The sequence below is a fragment of the Varanus komodoensis genome, unplaced genomic scaffold (assembly GCF_004798865.1).
Source record: "Varanus komodoensis strain SLA01 unplaced genomic scaffold, ASM479886v1 scaffold10, whole genome shotgun sequence".
NCBI classification, from domain to species: Eukaryota; Metazoa; Chordata; class Lepidosauria; order Squamata; family Varanidae; genus Varanus; species Varanus komodoensis.
The window spans coordinates 14,201,743-14,223,144 of record NW_025335269.1 but is presented as its reverse complement, the minus strand read 5'-3'; the positions used below and the strand labels follow the sequence as shown (position 1 = coordinate 14,223,144).

General features: G+C 43.8%; 1 protein-coding gene across 1 annotated transcript; it reads right to left on the bottom strand.

Moving 5' to 3' along the window:
- Positions 1–6,611: 6,611 nt before the first annotated feature.
- Positions 6,612–18,351, bottom strand: SFRP4 (secreted frizzled related protein 4). The gene is made up of 6 exons (XM_044419130.1): positions 17,898–18,351; positions 16,320–16,406; positions 16,148–16,213; positions 12,612–12,810; positions 9,153–9,216; positions 6,612–6,800 (listed from the first exon to the last, which is right to left on the bottom strand). The coding sequence occupies exons 1-6, from the start codon at positions 18,349–18,351 to the stop codon at positions 6,612–6,614; spliced, it is 1,059 nt and encodes a 352-aa protein (XP_044275065.1).
- Positions 18,352–21,402: the final 3,051 nt, after the last annotated feature.

Genomic DNA, 21,402 nt, shown 5'->3' with positions numbered 1-21,402 from the left:
CCTATTATTAATCAGTAATAACATATTAGTTCATGCAAATCAAGAATATCATCTCTACTTCATTTAAATCTTTACTTTCAGCTTCAAGAGAGAAAGCCTTCCACTGGTGAAATTTAATGTATCAGTATCACACTTTATGTTCAGTATAAATTGATAACTGAACCCTCATGTTTTTAAAATTTTCTAGGGTTACTGTTGCAAAATAATAGTGTGGATCCAAGATCTGTCCTCTGTTGATGAAAGAAGGACTCTGCCCAGTTTCGGATATCCCATTTTAGAGGGCTGGAGAGGCTGCTGTGGAGATAGGGTGGAGAAGTCCATTTCCACCAGTCCAACTGTATATACTTAAATCTGAAGCCAATTCAGTGCACATAGTGTGCCAATAACAGTTTTTAAATATTTGGGCGTTTACACATTTCAGAAAGAAATTATTTGACATTGTTGGGAAAATTCAGATAAATCTTGTTAGAAAAGGGTTGCCTTTCTGTTCTAAAATCAAACCTGCATTATCCCTGTTTCTCGTTCTCAGAAAGTACCAGAATTCCAAACCAGGCTTCTGTTTAGCGTTGTTACTTTAAGAGACTGGAATTCTCCACTCCCCTGAGATGCTGCTGCATTTTGCAAAGGTGCTTGCTGAAGGGAGGCTCCAAGGGAAGTTGATCCCTGTCTATTTTTTCACTAATAGCAGCAACAGCCGATAAGGCTGCCAGGCTAGTTTTCTAGTTTAGCAATCACCCTAATCTGCATGTTCAAACTCACAGGTAAGGCAATAATCCCTGCCTTCCTGAATTGTTATGTCAGTCTCCTGTAATCAACGCTATTCTATTAAGCCACCTCTGCAGATCTCTCACTTTCTTTTGACTGTATTCCCCTTATTTCATCATCATCTGCCCTGCTTCTGTGCATACATGACTCAGAACCTAGAAAACACTCTGTATATATTCTAAAAGCTTGTAGCTGATCATAACCTCTACTCAACAGTGCTGTTGTAAGCAGGGTTCTCTGCCTGGGTCATCTTTCAATAAACTGCTGAGGTTCAAGGTGCAAGGATTCCCTACCAAATCTGTTCATTCATTCTTGCAGCTGCTATCGAGATGCCCCAACATCGCTTTGTAATTAGCAAACTAGATGGAAATATCTCTGACACCAGTTGACTAGTTTTTACTGTTTACACTTACTATTTACATCATGAATTCACTGATTTTAACTTGGGTGAAGAGGGAGTTTTCCTCTTTTGCTCTCGTAAACACATATACACCCACAGAGCTTCGCCAGACATGGTTTCTACAGCTTTTATTGTTTTGCTTCAATCTACCACTCAGAGTAATGTAGCCTCCTTGTAAACTTGGTTTCCATGCTTCTTCCTATGTCCTTCCATGCCCACCATGCATTCCACCCATCCACACTAGCAAAATTCCTTTCCTTACTGCATTGTTCTTTATTGACCTCGGCTGCTGCTTCCTGACTGGTCCACTAAGGTTTCGAGGCAGGCTCTCCCTCTTTCAGTCCATCACCTTCATGCTCCTTAACCAAAAGTGGGTGGGGGGAGGGTTACATTAAAATTAACACTCATGTTGCAATTCCCCTTTTCTCTCTTCGTACATTTACTCACTTTCTGTTACAGGAAGTAAACAGTGCGATGGGCATGGTGCTCAACCAAAAGAAATGAAGTAAGAGTGGGTATGTGTTTTGCTGGGAGGCTGTGGGTAGTATAGAACTGATGGCTGGAGTGGTGCCTTCTGTTGCCAGTCTTTTCATGGCACTATGGCATATTTTCACCACCAATTGAGAAATAGTGTTTCAGGGTCCTGACAGCTGTGGCGAAGCATGGGAACATACAGCAAACAGTTACTTATATCTGAGATTTACAGAAACTGAATGTAATGTGCTGGAATTCCACAGCTGGGTTCAGATGACATGACAGATCAACAAGGGTAAAAAACATGGCTTTTTCAGATGTGTGAACCTGGCCACTCTCTCTTTCCTCTGGTATGAGATGCCACATCTACTGTAGAGGCCAAAAGTATGCCTATGGATAGCAGGTATAATTCAGTCATGAGCATTTTACACACACACACACAAAACACACATGTACCTGGAAAGCTGCCAGCACAGACTTGACTGCTTGAGCGATATGCTTAAAAGCTAGGTTCTGGATTTATTGCAGCTCTCCTACTAGTTTCAGATGGCTTTGGGTGTACCATAAATTTAACCATTAAAACAAAAAGTTATTTTAGTGTTGTTTTCTTAAACTTAGTACAACGCTAAACTTTTTCAAGCTATATAGTTCAGGTAAAATCAATATCGTTTGAAGGATGGGAAATGCATTCCTATCATTTCCTAATTTGTAAAAACAATAATGATGCATTGGCATCTTCAGACACTGTATTATGCATCACTTTCATTTGAGCCACAGCTCATTATTTGAACCATGGCTCCATGATCATGCATGAAATAATCTACTTGGTCCACTTCAAGAATCTCTGTTCAAATCCAGTTAATAAAACAGTTTCTTCTGGCATTAAATTCTTTCCAACCTGGGAAAAAGTGATTGTTCATGGGTAGGGGTAGGTAAGGAGAGAAGGGAGGAGAGAATCCATGTAAAAATGCTCTCCAGACCACTTGTTCATGTCAAGACAGAAAATGTTATAAATTTAGGAGTATCTTCAAACACATTATAGATACTGGGTTAGAGACAGACTAAGGCCTGTTGAAATAAATAGGACATTAATAATGATTAATGTGAATTTCCTGAATTCAATAGTTCTACCCAGTTTTGGTTACCGAATATACACAAAAACTCTCGAAATGGAACATAACGACAGACTGGATGTTTAGTTGGGATGCCTGCAGGATCAGAATCTTAAGATGCTTTGGGGGAGGATTTGAAGACATTCCAGTTGGGCTTTGCCAGGTGATACGAGAGTTTCAGGTGTCAGTGTCCCTATAATTACAGCAAGGAGAAAGTAGCAAGCATTTTTGAAAATATAAAATTCAGTTAACTGAAAGCTGTTTCCATTCTGGGTGAATTCAGATACAATTTGTTGTAGATAGAAAACATCCTGTTATCATCTTATTTTCAGACACAACCTCTTCAGAAGAGTATGTTGACTAGATGATCCACTGGAGTTCCATTTGGTGGATTTAGTTCCTTCTGGCCCAGCATGAATCATGGAAACATAAAGTAGCAGAGCTGGAAAGAGCCAAGAAGGTCACTGGATCCAACCCTCCACTAGTGCATGGCACCAGGTTACAGCATCCCTCTCCGATGACTGTCCCATTGCAGCCTGAATGCCTCTAGTGTGGCAGGGCCTATAACCTCCCTGGGTAATTAGGTTCATTATCATACTGCTCTAATGATTTTTCCTGATATCTAATCAGAAATTGGTTTCCTTCAACTTGAACTCATTATTCCACATCCCACACTCTGGGATGATCATGAAGAAATCCTGTCCTCCGTCGTTGTGACAGTCCTTCAAGGACCTGTAGAGTGCTATCATGTCACCCCTCAATCTTCTCTCAAGGCTGAACATGCTCAGTCCTCTCAATCTCTCTTCATAGGGCTTTGTTTCCAGACTCTGGATCATCCTTGGTCGCTTCCTCTGAACCCTTTCCAGCTTGTCTGCTTCTTTCTTAAACTTGGTACCCAGAACTGGACACAGTACTCCAGCTAAAATTCTTCGTGGTTTGAAACATGTTTATTTGTTCAGTGTTTGAAAAAAAATGAAGCATATATGGTCAGGCTCAGTGATTTAAAATGACATATTTGCCCAGATTTGTCTTTCTATATTTTGTGGTGCATATCAGAGGAATGTGTTTCTGTTTAAGTAACAGATTAAATAATCTTCCACTTGTGAAATGTCAAGATAAGCGGGTTTAAGAACTGGCCTTAAGAAGTCTCTCTGCACTTCTGTTTTTGCAGAACTATTACTAGCAAACTTGCTAAAATTACATTTCAGTACAGAAATAAAATAAAATTACAATACTCAAATAGGGCTTTAAAATTTATTCTTCCATATGGTAGAATGTGAATCATGGTCACTTTCATTATAAAGTAAAGATGCAATATCAATGTAGGCAATCATTTTACATTTTCCCCTTTTAATTTCTGAAAAGCAAATGTTGAAAGATTCTTTTTTCACAGAAATAAAAATGCCAGATACTAGCAATATTACAAATCATTGCAGAAGTGTCAGTCAACACACTGAGTTTGTTAAAAGTAGTAACTGATTACATAATTTTTTAAAAATAGCAATGCAATGCAATGTAATGTTAATGTTGCAATTTTTATGTTTTCCTATATTATTAATCATCAGGATTTAGTTAGGGTACAACTGAGATACTTCAGAAATAGATGCCTCCTTATTCTAGAAGCACAGTCACCTAAGTTTTGTACAGGCGTACTTCTTGCACTCCAGAATTGAGTGTGAGTGGATTGGATTTTGAAGCAGAGCCCACTTGTGCAACACTGCTTGGGTTGCCGCTCTAGAATCTCCTCTTCCCCCTTCCCGGTAGTTTTACAAATCAGTGTTGCTTTTAAAGATAGTGAAAAGGTACCAAATCAATGGATAAACACTTGAATGTACATGTGACAGCTCTTGTATAAAATGTGCAATCTCTTAGTAAATCCTAACGCTCCAGGGATGGAAGGGTGAGGTGTCACAGCTACCAGCTAATCAATGTAGTGCACAGTCAACTGTCAGCCAATTAGCTGTGTGCACAGCCAGGTTTGCTTTGCCAGTAGAAAAGCTTATTGTGGCTGCTACAAGTTACAGGCATTTCTTTATGTACCCCTTACAGGTAATGGACTTTAAAATCAGACAGCAAGAGAGCAAATCATTGATCCCTGTAAAAACAAGGGCAGTTTACAATTCTGCAAGATTATGAGATGGGTTTGACAAAGACTTACATCCCAATGCCAAACAAATTGGCCACAGTCCTTCAAGAGTCTATTGTACAAGCAAGGGCAGCCAAATGTTTTGTTTCCATTTACACTCCAGGGCTCCCATTGATACAAATGCAAATTACATTTTAAAACTCCCCAGTGTTTAAAACTTGAGTGCAACTATAAACAAGAAAGTTCAGCTATGCGTACGTGACCTCTTGTGTGCTCATCTCTGGATTAGATCCAGTGGGACATAACTTAAAATTCAGGGAAAAATTGCATGTGCAGCTGAGTCTTATTGTCAGCTATTGAAGGCAAAGTAGCCCAACACAAACCATTCTACAGCTGACAGTGAAAACTGTCATTGTGTTTGTGATACCAAGTTACTGAATCAGGATCATTGGGTATGGACAGCAATGTTCAAACTCTGCTGCATCAAATAAGGAAGTGCTTCAATAGCAGCTTCTTATACTGTGCAGTCAATGTTAGTATGATGGGTTGCAGCTTTTATACTGAATAGACAGTAGAAAATTCTGTGTGTGGAGTTCTGAATTGCAACCAGTTGTCCTGATTCTATTAGCCCAGGAAATCTGGTGCATGAAAAGACTGATTACATTTCCAAAAGCTTCCCACTCATTTTCAATTGAAAGATGCAAGCTGTGCACTCAATGGAGTGAGCTTGCTAGCTGGTACAATCCGTTGAAAAGAGTGGGTTCTTCCAAACTTAGAAGAGGTCTATGAGTCCCGCTAAACACAAGGAGTGATCTATGGATCAGGGCTTTTTTTGCCTAATCAAACTTGTTAGTAATACTTAAAACATGCCAAAGTATTCATAGTGATGTTTTTGCATTTTTTCAACGACATTTTAAAACAAGGTGAAATTGCTCTTTGTCATGTTTTCAGTTAGAAGCTTTAGATTATTTCATTCTGTGTTTTAGAAATCGTCACATGTGGCAAATATCTAAGTATAATTTCTAAATGTTCAGTTTGAGTTGGGGGTTTTGTTGTTTATAAGTACTGATTTTCAGCTAACATCTTAAAGTAAAATTAACACTGCTTGTGAAAGCTGGCCAAAAGTAAATCAAAAGTACGTTTGATTTAGTTTGGTTTTTCTGCATAAACTCACCCCCCCATCTTGGACAAACAGTAAGAGCACATGGGCCCTCCTGCCAAGGCAGCTTCAGATTTTGCTGCTGATGTGCAGAGAGGGAGAAGCACATGTTCAGCACATGGCATATTTCTCACATACTTGTCGGACTTCTGCACAGCACCACCACAGGAAGATTCATCTTTGACTAGCGTCATTATGAAGAAGCAGGATGGACGCAAAGGGTGCCATTGCCCTTTCCTTCTGGTAGGCTCACCGTTGTGAAGGAAACGGCGACTGCCCTCCTTCTGGAGCACATGTGCAAAGAAGGCTTTAGCATGCAGGCGGTATTCTACCATACATGGGTTTATATCACAGCCCGTCCTGATTCCTATTGGTAAACTATGCCTGGCTATGTGAAATCTATGCTTAATCAATCAGCTTTCATCAACTCACCTCGGGTTAGTGCAAAACTGTATCTGTGGGTTAAAGTGGAACAGAAGCAATCCATTAAAAGTAAATTGCTGCAAATAATGTCTATCTGGAATACTGCAGTAAATGTTTATGTTGATGAGGTCAGGGGATACACATGCTCCACTCTGGCCGGCTTGTGACTTTTGTCATAGGAAAACCTGTAAATCATATCTTCTTGGAACTGACTTCTTTCGGGTCACTTCTGAGTTTATTGATCTTCTTGGAAGCAGCCAGTGCTGGGTTGGTATTCTTCGAATTTTGCTTCAGCATCCCACTGCGACCAGAGTTTCGAGCATTCTGCTTTTTATTGGGGGCTGCTTGCAGCTTTTGTTCTTGGAGTCGCTGCTCCCACCTCTGGGGGACAAGGGAGTGGTTTAAAAGAACAAAAAGGTTAGTGAAAGAGGAAAGGAACCTCGGGTCACAAATACACGGTTGGCTTTGCCATGTTATGGATGCCCACCTGGAAGTGGTGGTGCAGCAGTCTGACAGAAGGATGAAACCAGCTGCACACTTCCACTCAGTGCCAGCCCTGGCTTTTGGAGGGGTGTTGGGTAAGATACTCCCAGCAGACCGTCTCCCTCCACAAGCCTACCTTCTTACCAGCAGTCCTGCTAAATGTTGCTCTTCCACTTCCTCTCATTATTACCGACTGCTAGCTTGCCAGGCAGGAGGTAGTGGCACTGGCGTCTACTGCAGAAAAGGGCAACTAAAATGATCAAGGGGTTGGAGCAACTCCCCTATGGGGAAAAGTTACAATAGCTGAGACTGTTTAGCTTAGAAAAAGGTTGAGACATGCTAGAGGTGTGGAGAAAGTACATAAGGGAACATTATTTTCCCTCTCCCAGTACTTGATCCTGGAGTCATTCCGTGAAGCTAATTGGTGGGAGATTTGAAAGAGATAAAAGGAAGTACTTCTTCACATAGTGCCAAGTTCAGCCGTGGAATTCACCTCCAGAGGATGTGGCGATAGCCACCAATTAGGACAGCTTTAAAAGGGGATTAGACAAATTCATGGAGGAGAAAGCTATCAGTGGCTACTAGCCCTGGTGTATCAAAGCCAGTGTGCCAGAGAACCTGGGCACAAGGGTGTTGTTGCACTCATATTCTGCTTGTGGGATCCAGTGGGCAGCTGGTTTGCCTATGTGTGAACAGAATGCTGGAGCAAATGAACCATTGCATCCATCCAAAATGGCTCCTCTTCTGTGCTTGTGTTCTTACGGCCTCTTCCAACCATTGTTGTCTGAGCCAGCCAAGTAAAGGATGAACAGCATGTTGCAATGGTGAAGAAGAGAGGACCAAGGAATTCTTGTCAGGAGGACTCCTGCTAGCATGCAGGCAACCTGCAGGTTCCCCATCATGCCAACCCTTGAGGCCAGTTCTACCTCCACTACACAGATAGCCTCCCATGTAAACTAGTTGTGCCTGACTACGTGTTGGCCTCTTTTGCATGTGTCTTCTCCCCACCCACCACCCCGCTTTATTTGTTTGTTTGTTTGTTTGTTTATTGAGAAGAAATGACACAAACCAGGCATCTATGAACACTGGTGCTCGAGTAAGCTTTGGTGCAAGCTGGAGGTGACTTGTATAGTAGATGGAAGCATTTATATCATTTCTTCATCACACTCTTTCTGGATGAACTCATTATCTGAAGGTCTGACCCTGACATTGGTAGCTCCTGGAAATACGGAATCCAACTTAAACAAAAACCTAATGGAACCTTAGAGCCAAAACAAAAACTAAGTCTGTATCTAATAGCTATATCTGTTTTCAGTTTTTACTTTAGAGTAGGCACAAGTGCCCATCGTACATTTTAAAACTTCCAGGTATCCCTTTCATTGAGCTGTCAGAAATCTATATGGTAAATATTGCCACTTAACCCAAGACACAAAACAGCTGTGCATACTAAAGGAAGTCCAAGAAGAACGTATTTCTAAGAGTGGATCTCTCTGCTCAAACCAAACACGGGCTTCTCTGTGTTTTCTGGTAAGACATGACCAAAGAGGTCTCAAAGGGAATTTCCAGCAAGATAAATTGAATTTTTAAAAAATCCCCAGAACATTTTGGCAAAGATGAGCCTGCCAAGGGAAGTGGTCAGTGTAATACATTCCCCTTGAAATCCTGTGGTGTGGAAGGGATAAACCTTAGCATTGTGTTTATGCATCTGTTTATATACAGACAGGGTTTATGTTAATGTGTTGCAGAATGTGGCTTCTTATACACATGTGCTTAATTGATGAGCCACAACAACAATGAGCCAGGGATGAAAATGGTTGGATGTTTTGCCAAAAGTTCTGATAATGTTTTTTGGGTAATCTAAGTTTGTTGATGAGTGTGGCTTCATAGTTTGATTGGAATTAGTTAATGTTTTTTCATCAGCTTGGACCTCTCTGTTCTTGCCCAGTTTGACTACTGACTTTAGGTGAGCAGACTGAAGAATAGACTCTATAACAGAAGCATTCAGGGAACCCCTACTACTATCTCAATCTGAGGCAGAGATGCCCTCCAGGGAGGGGAGCTTAAAGGCTAAATTCCATCCCCTGAAGGAATTGTGGAAGATCCCATGGGCCAGGTAGGGGTTAGCCTCAAGCCAAATCTGGGCTGCGTGCTAGACATTATAAAATCCACATATAGGCAACTGAAGTGAGAAATTACCACACCCTATTTTAAAAGTGAAGGTATGTGGAAATGTCAAGAAAATGCTCTTACCTTAAATCTTTTGCTTAAGGGGTCCTTCCATTTTTCAACTGAGCATCCATCAAGAAGCATCAGTCTGAAATAAATGGAAAAACAAAAACATGTAAGAACAATGGAATTTGTTTCCTTACCGAATGCAACATAAACATGGGATACTTCTGTATTCCACTGATTTCCCTGGAGGAGATGTATTTCAGGTTGTATTCCTATATTTCCTAACCTGGGGGTAAGTTCCATTCAGCTCAATGGGACTTGCTTCTGAATAGAAATGTAGAAGATGTAACCATAGGTTTGTGCTGGAATCAACAGTATTTGAATGCTTTAAAATTGGCTAGACAGTGACAATAAAATTTCATATCTAGAGCAATCTTTTGACAGGTAGAAGAGAAATGAGAGGGGGTTAGATCCTATGGAACTAAGACCTCCCTTAAGCTGTCCCAGTACGCTCAGCATGCCCTCTTTTGCTCCGTACCACCATAGGAGTACCCAAATTGAAGAACGGGTGGTAGTGCTGGTTTCTCCCATTGTAACAAGTAACACTTTGTTGGTAGCCCTTGTTCTGCACTAGCGGACTTCCTCCTCCCATGAAAAGGGAAATCTGCCGCATCCTAAGGCCCCTGTAACATCTTCACAAGGAGGATTGCTCTCTCGATTTCCTTTTATCAGTCGTTTCATTAACAATGCAATGTAAACAAAAATGTAGATTTAAACAGGGAATTTGCACAATTTACTGCTACAAGAGTCCCTTTAATTATTATATTCTGACTAATTGTATATATTTATATTTCTATATAAGATAATTTTAAATAAATTGCCTTATCCTGCAATGGATACCACTCTCCATCTATTCCAGAAATAATCCAAATTAATTTATCAGACATATGCTAGAATCAGAAAAGCAAGCCTGTGTTCAACCCCAGCATGAACCAGCAATAATGTTATCATTTTAAAGATTCATTTTGGCATTGACTTGTCCAACAGTCTGGAGCCAGATTTGAAATGTATCTCCAAAATCCAGCCCAAGGACTTGGTTTTGTAGCATTTGCCAACATCTCCACTTTGTTCTGAATCACTTTTTTCTCCCTGTTCATGGCTGTTGTATACAGTAAAAGAGAGTTATCGCAGCTTATGAAATGCAAAACGAAAAGTCAGGGCAAAATTCACCAAGATATTATCTTTCACAGGTCTATTTGGGCTTGTATATTTCTGTGGAGATGGTCCATGTTCTGGATAGCATGACCTTTGTCTGTGTATGTTGTTAACCTGCCAGATATGGCTATGGATATAGTCTGCATATGGACACAGACATGAACACGGACACGGATATGGGTTAGAGAAGAAGACATATTTTCTGCCCTGCAACACTCATATCAGTATGTGCATTGGACCTAGTACTGTACCAGACTGAGTGTTTTATGATGAATTTTGCTGTTATGGCCCCAGATGAATGCAAGACTTCCATGTCCTTTAATCCAAGGCGGAGGCCCACAATATAATCATAAAAGGGGGATTTGTGATCGAAACAAGAATGTGGTCTTTTTTTCACTTTTCCAAGCAAGTGACCGTTACTTCTGACATTTTAAAAGCCACTGTAACTCAATCCCTGTTTACATGTGGCCAAGTTCAATGGGAAACACAATATTTTTGTTTTTGCTCTCTTTTTCAAACCCTTTGACAAAGCATATCAAATGAAACCTCAATGACCTTTAAAAACACCATCGGCAAACTTCTTCCATGAAATATGGAACTCTTTTGCATTCTATTCCCAATCCCTAGATTAATTTTGAATGCCTTCACACTCATGTATTGGCGTTCTACAATCTCATGCGATGAACTGCTATCTTTCTTTTAGGCTCCATTTTCTCTCACACTGCAGAATCAAAACTTAGACATTCAATCTTTAAGTTTTATTTTAAACCAGTGTTTCTGCCATCCTGATTATTCCAATTTCCATCCCTTTCTTGTTCAAATGCAGTCACCTATGGCTATAAAAGACCAGATTTATCTCCACCACCACCATCTTGCATCTGTAGGAATAAGAGAGAATGTCTGTCTGTCTGTCCCTCTGTCAGCATCATGGTGCCACAATCATCAAATGTAGATACCTGAAATTTGGCATGCACACCAAGAGGACTCAGGCATGTGCAGCTCAGGGTTATTCTGTTTCATCATCACATTCATACATGTGTATGTGTTTGAAGCCTACAGGAGCATCTTTAGCTGTAAGGACAGACTTCCCTTAGTTTTGCAGTCCATGCAGTATGAAGCCAGAGGACATTCGTCAGCCAAGACACAGAGATATATTGCTGCAGGGCAGCCTCCTCCCCATCAGGTATGCTGTGAACAGACCCCTTCTTTAGAGAACTATAGGAGTGTATTACAGCAGAAGCCTTGCCTAGGGTTGCCAATGAGTTGGCTTCATTCAGGTGGGGTGGGCCCAGTGCATCAACTTGGATAGCTGTGTAGGATTGCTTGACAGCTTTGCTGTATCAAACAAAGGACATTCCAACCTGTCTAAGGCAGGATGAGTTTGGTAATATATATGTAACAATAGAAAACTCAAATTTCCCAGAAGCATTGCTTATGTAGCCAAGGCAGCACCACTTATGCACAAGGCAGAGGTATAAAGGCAGGCCTGAAAAATTCCACATTTTAAAAAAAATATTTAAAATCCCCGGTCGGGAAACTGAAGGGTGATCCCTTCAATAATAAATAAGGACTGAGCGTGCTCAGTGACCGTGGGATGCTGACTGAACTGGGGAACCCCGAAATCTGGGAGGGAAGAGGAATGGGCTATCCTGAACAGGAGTACTCCACACTGCAACATTTTGTTGCAGGCCTCACTTGTGTACATCACTAAGGATCTCAGTCCTTTGAGTGCTGTTTATATAGATGAAGCACCTCCATCGACATGCAAGAAAGATAAATTGGCATCTTAGGGGAACCTTCAGGTTTGCAGAACTATATTAGGATCCTGTTCAGGGAGAAAACCCTGCATGGTGGAAGCCCAGTGAGGACTGAGCATGCACAGATAATACAGAATTATGATTGACTATTAGAGAGTGGAATGGAGTTTCCTGAACAGGAACATTCCAAAGAGGGGCGTTTTGATGGAAGTTCCACATCTTCTTACTCATGGTTATATCCCAGCCTTTCTCCAAGGAGTTCAGAGCAGCAGGCAACAAGCCTGACTACAGGATTAAATGGAGTTAAAGTGACTGACTAATCCATGAAGCATCATGGCTGTCACAGGACCACCCAGGACCCAGTCCAAGTTCAACATTCTAGTCATTATGCCACACCAGCCCTCAGGTGCATAGAGATGCTCTGCCTTCACTGGAACGCCCATTCACTTCAATGGCTATGGCAGCTCCGTGCATACAGTGGGTGCAATTTGGTGTGTTCGCCAGAATACACTGTTGTTAATATGACCCCCACATGCAGTTTTCTTGCTAGTGTATCATCACTTACCTAGAGCGCCATTCATAACACATAATGAGGACATCTTGGTTTGGCAGAAGAGGTGGGCACTGGCAGGATGAGTTAGTATACAGAGGAATCAGAGAACGGGGAACTGGAGTTGAAGATTTCAGTACATCTTTCACATCAACCATGGTGATGATTTCATTGCAGCTTCCTCTCTCCAAGCTCTTCACTTTGGCATGAATAACTACAGTACGGAAAAGAAGGGTGGATGAATGATGCCACATGGGTAAAAGTTTGGACAAGCAAACCGACCGCAAGAAACCTCATGTAAAGTGGGGGTAGGCAGAGATTCCAATTTGCTCCAGGTAGCTTGGCTCGTCCAGAATTGCAGTCCAAAATGTATTGATGGCACCAGGTTGCCTCCCCCTGTACTTAAGAGTAAGTCTCATTGAATGGTGAGTTTTGTTCTTGATTGAATATATTTAAGATCTTACTGCAAGTCTACAAGTAGAACGTTTTACATGAGAAGCTAAACTCTCTTAAAATTATTATTCTATGAATGATAAAGCAGGATTGTGCACAGGAGGAGGCAGAGGTTGTCCTTAGAAATTGGATAAACTGAATCAACACTTCATTAACATTTACAAGCTAAGCCAACATCTTTGTAGTTCGATTTGCTTCCTTGTTAACACTTCTGTCCAGAGGCCATTCGCAGCAACTTCAAAATATTATGCTAGTGAGAACAGCGAGAAAAGAATATTGCCAAAGTTTCTGGGTGCTGCTTTTGAGCTTTTAAAAGACCCTCAATGTCCTGCTCAGATAGCCTGCCACTGGATGGCTCCCACCTTCCCTGAGAGTTGCAAACAATCCATGGGAAAGCCAGTGTAGTATAGTGGTTAGAATGCAAAACTGGGACTCATGCAACCCGAGTTCTAGTCCCCATTCACCCATGGGTGATCTTGGGCTAGTCACAGATTTGCAACCCAATCTTCCTCACAGGGTTGTTGTTGTGAGGAGAAGACTGAAGGGAAGAAGAGCACTATGAAAGCTGCCTTGAGTTTCATGGAAGGAAAAAAGTGGGATATAAATAAATAAATGGCAGCTGCTTCTGGATCCAACTGGCTAGGGAGGAACCAAGCCTATCAGCTACCAGAGAAGTGCCTACTTGGTGGTGGTTCCTGCTTTGTGGAATTGCCTCAAAAGGGAAACCCATCTAGTAGAGGACTTTGACTGATGTGAGAAGGGCAGTTAAAACATCAGTGTTTTCCCAGGGCGTCTGAAGGCCAGAACAGGCATATTTTGATCCTCAGAATTCTAGTCTTTTTTACTTTTACTCTAGGCTAGGTAGTGGCCCCCAATCTGGCCCTGAAAAACCTTCTATCCCCACCCCCATGCACAGTTCGTGGGCCGCCTTGGATCCCTTGCACCTGCTTAGGCTCTTTGTACCTCCTCTGAGCCTCTAGATCCTTCCCGTGCCCACCCTGCAGATTTATCCGTCCAGCTGAGGCACTTCAGACAGGGAAAGGAGGGAGCGGTGCTGCCAAGATACATCATATGCTGGCAGACCCATCCTCCTCCATTTCCTTTCCCCCAGAATGCCCTACTCAACCCTTCCCTGAGGTTGCTGTTATGTCTCAGAGATGTAGCTCTGAGGTCTGTGCTTTTTTCTGACCTTGGATCTAGAAACAAACATATGACCCTCTAAACATTCTCTGTGGGACACAGGATCACTCTGCTCATGATACCCAGGCAGAAGCCTGCTTAGATACACAGAATGCCCTCGCTGAAATACAAAGTTTTAATTCATTCATTGTTTCATTTAGATCTCACTGAAGCTGCAAACTTAGACACATTGACCTGACCTGAGAGTAATTTCCCTTGAATTCAGTTGGAGATAAATACACTTGTATAGTGTTGCTCTTTACATATCAAAAAAGGCTCATATGTGAGTTGGAATAATAAATATTCCAATCTTGGTTCTGATCTTTCTCATCCAATATGTCACTGTGTTACTATATAGCTGGATGATCTGCTTCCTCATCAAACTGCCAACAACTTGGCTTCTTTAACTTTGAAAAGAAACCAGCTGTTTTGAATGTATAAGACAACAACAATACATTTAAAATGTCTATTAGAATGTGTTGAATCCAGAATGAGTCATGCGAGTGGACCTATTGAAATCTCTGGGACAAATTAACCATCACTAACTGAAGTTCCACTGATTTTAGAGGGGTTGCTCTGAGCATAACTGCGCTTGGAACATACCATGGCCTCATTTCTAGCATTTCTAGCATAGGGGCATTTCTAGCACTAGTCAAGATGTGACAAGCCCTCAGATAAAACATTACATTCCTATTGATATGGATCCACACAGAATACATTATCAACTCCTCTAAAAGAATGCTTTATTAAATTTAACCATCTGAATATTTACATTCAGTTTTTCATTCTAGGACTGCAGGAAAATTTTACGCTGCTGCTGTTTCCAGCAGAGAATTAACCCAAAATGCACTTTTCCTAGAAGCAAGTCAACTGCTTTCAGTAAGGTTCATCACAGGATCATATCCAGCCAAAAGGTATATGGGTCTATGGGGAAGGGTCTCTAATCCAAAAAAAATGGAGAATGCCTACACCTACAATTCCATGCATGTTTAGGCAGAAAGTGATCCTACAGCTTTCAGCATCCCTCCACCCAGCTGCAGCACCTTTTCCTGTCTAATCATTCATAGGATTTTGCCTTAAGGCTCCAAATCCATGCAAGTTGCTTGGGAGTAAGTTCCACTGAGTTCAGTGGGACTTATTTCTTGGCAAATATGCCAGAATTTGGATATGCATATGCGACTACATTCCTAGAAATCTGCTTATTAGAAAGCTGTCAGACCTATTGTAAGAATACTTTCAGGTAAGTATGGTTATGATTCAGATATAATTTCTAATGGAACTTTACACCCAGAGTTTACTCAGAAGGAATTATCCAAGTTCAGTGGAACACACTCCCAATTTAAGTAACAGCTTTACATGTATTTTTTTCAGGCATAGAAAATACTATAACATTAGGAAGATTAGTTGAAGAACAGGACACCTTAACAGTTGGGTTTATTTGTAAAGGAAGATCAGGGATCTCACTTGTCTTTTTTGATTATTCACGCTGATTCATAAACATTTGGTTCTACAAAGAAATCGCTTTTCTTCTCACCCCACTCTTCCCATCCAAGAACACCAACTCGTAAAGCATCAAAGCTAGTTATACTGCCAGAGAAGAAGCCCAAAATTTGGGAGGAAAGCAGCAAAGAGAAGAACATCACAATTCTTTTGGAATTCTCGTTAATTTCTCAAAATATCCAGCCAGACAATGAACATGGCAGATTGCATCCGGCCGGAGACACTCCCGGCAGGGGGAAAGCGGGGCAGAAGGGCCGCGATCCTGAGAAAAAAGCCGGGGAAAGAAGAGCAGGTGATGACACATGGTCCCCCAGCCGTCTGCGAAGGGCAGAACTGCTCTCCCCCAGCTAAGCATGCTAAGGATCGCGCGCCCAGCTCGTAGATCAGAAAAAAAAGAACCGATTCGTCCGGGGGCTTACCGTAGCTGTAGTTTTTGTTCAGGTACATGGCCAGCGTGAGCTTGAGTTTTTGACACTTGCAGCGGTCTTCATCCGGAAAGGGAAAGAAAAGGGAGAGAGGATCAAGACCCGCGAGCGCCGGCCGCGGGCTCCGTCGCGGGGCAGGAGCGCGAGCGGCGCTCGGGCAACTCACCGCGGGCGCCCTTCTGGGGGCAGTCGGACGGCGGCGCTCGTTCGTGGGCCATCACGTCGTCCGAGAGGTCGATCCATTTCATGTCCTCTGCGCGGGAGGAGCGGGCAGAGTCGAGCGGGAGGGAGGGAGGGAGGGAGGGAGGGAGAAGTGCACACGGGTGAGTGGTTGGTTGGTTGGATAGGCAGGCAAACATACTTCTCTCTCTGTCTATCGCTCGATATAGCAGGACAGACGTATGGATGGATATCATCCCCTCTTTTTCTCTCTCTGGCTGTATCATCTCCCTCCCTCCCTCCCTCCCTCGTTATATTATCCGCTGTCCCGTATACATACACATATTCTCATACATCTTTTCTTTTCTTTTGCCATATAGCTATCTCTCTACATAGCCGTACAATTTGCTCCTTCTCATACACGCTCACCTATTTCCCCTTCTTCCCTTCTCTCTCCATCTTTCTCTCAACCGCGGACCCGTCTCTCTTTCGGCGTGATGCAGAAGCCCGGGGAAACGGCAGCGCCCCAGTGGCTCAGTTTCCTTCTGCCCGCAAGCAAGCGCGCCCAGGAGCGCCGTCTGAATGCCTCCCAAAGCAGCGAACCACGCGTGGGCCCGCGCCGTGAGCCCGCTCGCTGCGTTTCTCCCAAAACCAGCGGAGTTGTCGCTCCCCACCCAGAGCCTGCCATCCAGGTCGTGGCGGGCACGACTGAAGCATAAACGTGCTTTAGAGCGCAATCCTAGGCATATTTAGGCCGCACAATTCCCATAACGCTGCCTGGGGATGCAGGGAGCTGTGGGACTTCTTTTTCTGTCTAAATTTGCATAGGATTTTGCCTTTAAATTGCAAAACTCCTAAGGAGCCTGCCCTTAATATTTTTCTTCACAGCAGGATTTGTTCTGAGTAAAGCTGTCGAAGATCACGTTGAAAAGGGAAAAGAATCATAGAACAGTGGAGTTGGAAGGGGCCATGAAGGCCATCGAGTCCACCCCCCTGCTGTTGCAGGACACCAGTTTACACTGTCCCACTCAGGTGGCTGTCCAGGTTCTTTTTGAATGTCTCCAGCGTGGGACATTGTTGACTGAAACCAGCTGGACCCACTTCGAAGTACAAACGGGTGGAACCGGGGTGCATATTTTTCTAGCTGTTGTTATAATGATGATTGCAATACCTGGTCGTGGTGCCCCGGGCGACCCGTAGGGAACTCTTTGCAAGAGCAAACCTACTCAGAACTCAGCCGAACGGAGTCCAATGACGCTTATTTGGGGCTGGGTAAGTAGCCAAGGGATGACTATTTAGGATGGACTCGCGTGCTGCATTGCATTGCTGTGATTTGTTTCTGTTCCCATGCGATGTATATCCCGCCCTTTTCCCTTCTGCGAGGCTTTCGCTGTCCTCACGCTTACCCCCCGCGCAGCCCTGTGGGCCAGCTTAGCCTGGGAGTTGGCGACTAGCCTCAAGTGCCCCCGTGAGCTTCTCCCCAGCCCCAGCCCCAGCCCCAGCCCGGCTTCTCCCTGCTTCGGCTGGACTCCCCCCCCCCCCCGCCCCGGCTCTCCGTCCGCCTGCCCCGCCGCGCCTCTCCCACCTTCGGGAAGGTCCGTGACGATGGCCTCGGGGGCGATGCACACGCCTCGGTCGTAGACGGGCAGCTCGTCGCAGGCCAGGCCCTCGGGCCAGCTGTAGTTGTAGCGCCGCATGACGGGCTCGCAGCCGTCGCGGGCGCGCTGGCACAGCGACTTGCACGGCTTGATGGGGTCGTGCAGGAACTCCAGCGTGCAGATGGGCGCGTACATGGCGCACAGGAAGAAGCTGAGCACGGGGCTGCAGCCGAAGTCCACCAGCTCCTGGTACTGCTCGATGGCCAGGACGGCGTTCTCCTGCGTGCTGTGGTGCAGGTGGTTGGGCATGCGGGTGATGTTCCAGGGCATGTTCCGGCACATGGGGATGCGCACCGGCTCGCAGGGGGAGCCGTGGAGCGCCGCGGCGGCCCGGAGGAGCCACAGCGAGAGCCACGCCAGGGCGGCCGGCAGCGTCTCCATCGCCGGCTCGGCGGAGGCAAGCCGGCCTCGCTCTGGGGATCGCGTCGCAGGCGACGTGGAGGCAGGAGGCGCCCGCTGCCGCGTCCGAGCCCCGCTGCGCCCTGCCAAGAAGTTCCCTCCCGGGCGGCCCTCGCGGCTCCAGCTATCGGAGACGTGCACACAGCCATCGCGCTGGCGGGAGCACACTTATAATCGGTGGCACCGGTGACGTGGGAAAGGAGAGCGTTCTCCTGGGCAGCCCCGGGCATTGTTCGGGGAAGGGAGGTGGGCTCTCTCTGTGTGTGTTTCCTCGAAGGCACGCACGTTGACATCACCTCCACTTGATTTAATCCCGAGGCGACATCATCATCGCTAGATTTCTCACTGCGTGTGTCTCGGAGCTACAAATTTCCTTTCCCCGCAGCAAGCGGCTTGATGCGTGCCATAAATTCTAGAAGGAGATGGGGGGGGGCAGTTTATCGAGTGAGCGGTGTAAATGAAAGAGGGCCGGTAATCTGGTTCTTTTCGTCTGCTGTATACCTACAAATTCAGACACAAATTTCAATGGAGTTATGGGGCAGTGGAAGGGCAGGTGGAATCCCAACCAACGGAATTTGTTTAGCTAGACCTAAAGCACCCCTGCCCCCCCAACACTTAAATATTTAAGTTCTCCAATTTTTCTTCTTTCAAGATTCTGTATTTACTTATCCATACGGCCTGTGTCATATAGCAACTATAGCACAATGTGCATGTATTTATGTGTGCATACTCTACACCCACAAATATCCTTATGTTATTCGCAAAGTTGTGCCAGACCCATTGCGACCCCATGAACAACATTACTCCAGGATCTCCTGTCTTCCACCATCCCCCGGAGTCCACCTAAGCTCACACCCACTACTTCAGTGTCTCCATCTAGCCACTTCATCATCTGCTGTCCCCTTCTTCTTTTTCCGTCAATTGTTCCCAGCATTAAGCTCTTCTCCAGGGAGTTCTTCTTTCTCATTAGGTGGCCAAAGTATTTGAGCTTCATCTTCAGTATCTGGCCTTCTAAAGAGCAGTCAGGGTTGATCTCCTCTAGGACTGACTGGTTTGATCGCCTTGCGGTCCAAGGGACTCACAGGAGTCTTCTCCAGCACCACAATTCAAAGGCCTCAATTCTTCGGCGCTCGGCCTTCTTTTTGGTCCAACTTTCACAGCCATACATTGCAACTGGGAAAACCATAGCCTTGACTATACGCATTTTTGTCGGCAGGGTGATGTCTCTGCTTTTTAGTATGCTGTCTAGATTTGCCATAGCTTTCCTCCCCAGGAGCAAGCGTCTTTTAATTTCTTGGCTGCAGTCACCATCTGCGGTGATCTTGGAGCCCAGGAAAACAAAATCTGTCACTACCTCCATTTCTTCCCCATCTATTTGCCAGGAAGTGAGAGGACCAGATGCCATGATCTTAGTTTTCTTAATGTTGAGTTTCAAGCCAATTCTTGCACTCTCCTCTTTCACCCACATCAAGGGGCTCTTTAGTTCCTCTTCACTTTCTGCCATTAGAGTGGTATCATCTGCTTATCTGAGGTTGTTGATATTTCTCCCAGCAATCTTAATTCCAACTTGAAATTCATCTAGCCCCGCCTTTCTCATGATGTGCTCTGCATATAAGTTAAATAGGCAGGGTGACAATAAACAGCCTTGCCGTACTCCTTTCCCAATGTTGAACCAATCAGTGGTTCCACGTCCAGTTCTCACTGTTGCTTCTTGACCTGCATACAGGTTTCTCAAGAGTCAATTAAGATGGTCTGGTACACCCACCTCTTTAAGAACTTGCCACAATTTACTGTAATCCACACAAGCAAAGGCCACACAATCAAAGGCTTTAGCATAGTCAATGAAGCAGAAGTGGATGTTTTTCTGGAACTCCCTAGCTTTCTCCATGATCCAGCGTATGTTGACAATTTGATCTCTAGTTCCTCTGCCTCTTCAAAACCCTGCCTGTACTTCTGGTAGTTCTCAATCCACAAACTGCTGGAGCCCAGCTTGTAAGATTTTGAGCATAACTTTGCTAGCATGTGAAATGAGTGCAATTTTTTTTATTATTGGCTAGAGAAACGGGACTTCACATAGATTTAAATATGTTTTTAAGTTATCATAAATGGAAAAAGAAGTGGGTGCGGGTTGACCCAGCGGGCTCCATGTTTTTGATGATGGATGTTGTTTGTAATTTTCTTTTTGTTTTTTTAGGATTAGAATTTCTCAAAATTTATTAAAAAAAGAAATGAGTGCAATGGTGTGGTAGTTTGAACATTCTTTGGCGTTGCCCTTTTTTGGAATTGGAATGTAAACTGACCTTTTCCAATCCTGTGGCCACTGCTGAGTTTTCCAAATTTGCTGGCATATTGCACTTTTACTGCATCATCGTTTAGGATTTTGAAGAGCTCAGTTGGAATACTGTATCCTCCAATAGCTTTGTTGTTGCTCAGACTTCCTAAGGCCCTTTTGACTTCACATTCCAGGATGTCTGACTCGAGGTCAGCGACCACCCCATTATGGTTATCAGGGATGTTAAGGTCTTTCTTGTATAGTTCTTCTGTGTAATCTTGCCACCTCTTCTTAATCTCCTCTGCCTCTGTTAGGTCCCTGCCATTTTGGTCCTTTATCATGCCCATCTTTGCATGAAATATTCCCTTCGTATCTCCAATTTTCTTGAGGAGATCTGTAGTCTTTCCTATTCTATTGCTTTCTTCTATTTCTTTACAGTGTAAGTTTACACTGTTCATTTAAGAAGGCATTCTAGCTATTCTCTGGAATTCTGCATTCAGTTGGGTGTATCTTTCCTTTTCTCCCTTGCCTTTCACTTCTCTTCTTTCCTCAGCTAATTGTAAAGCTTCCTCAGACAGCTGTTTTGCTTTCTTGCATTTCTTCTTCTTTGGGATGGCTTTAGTTGCTGCCTCTTGCACAATGTTCTGAACCTCCATCCAAAGTTCTTCAGGCACTGTCCATCAGATCTAATTTCTTAAATCCATTTGTCACCTCTACTGTATATTCAGCAGGAATATGATTTAGATCATATCTGAGTGGCC

What these genes read in the sequence shown, in the direction of transcription:
- SFRP4 (XM_044419130.1), bottom strand. Translation starts at nt 18,351, where the DNA reads ATGGAGACGCTGCCGGCCGCCCTGGCGTGGCTCTCGCTGTGGCTCCTC. An exon ending in GAACAAAAACTACAGCTACG is followed by an intron (nt 12,811 to 16,147) that starts GTAAGCCCCCGG and finishes TCCGTACTGTAG; the next exon opens with TTATTCATGCCAAAGTGAAG. An exon ending in TGTTATGAATGGCGCTCTAG is followed by an intron (nt 9,217 to 12,611) that starts GTAAGTGATGAT and finishes CATTTATTTCAG; the next exon opens with ACTGATGCTTCTTGATGGAT.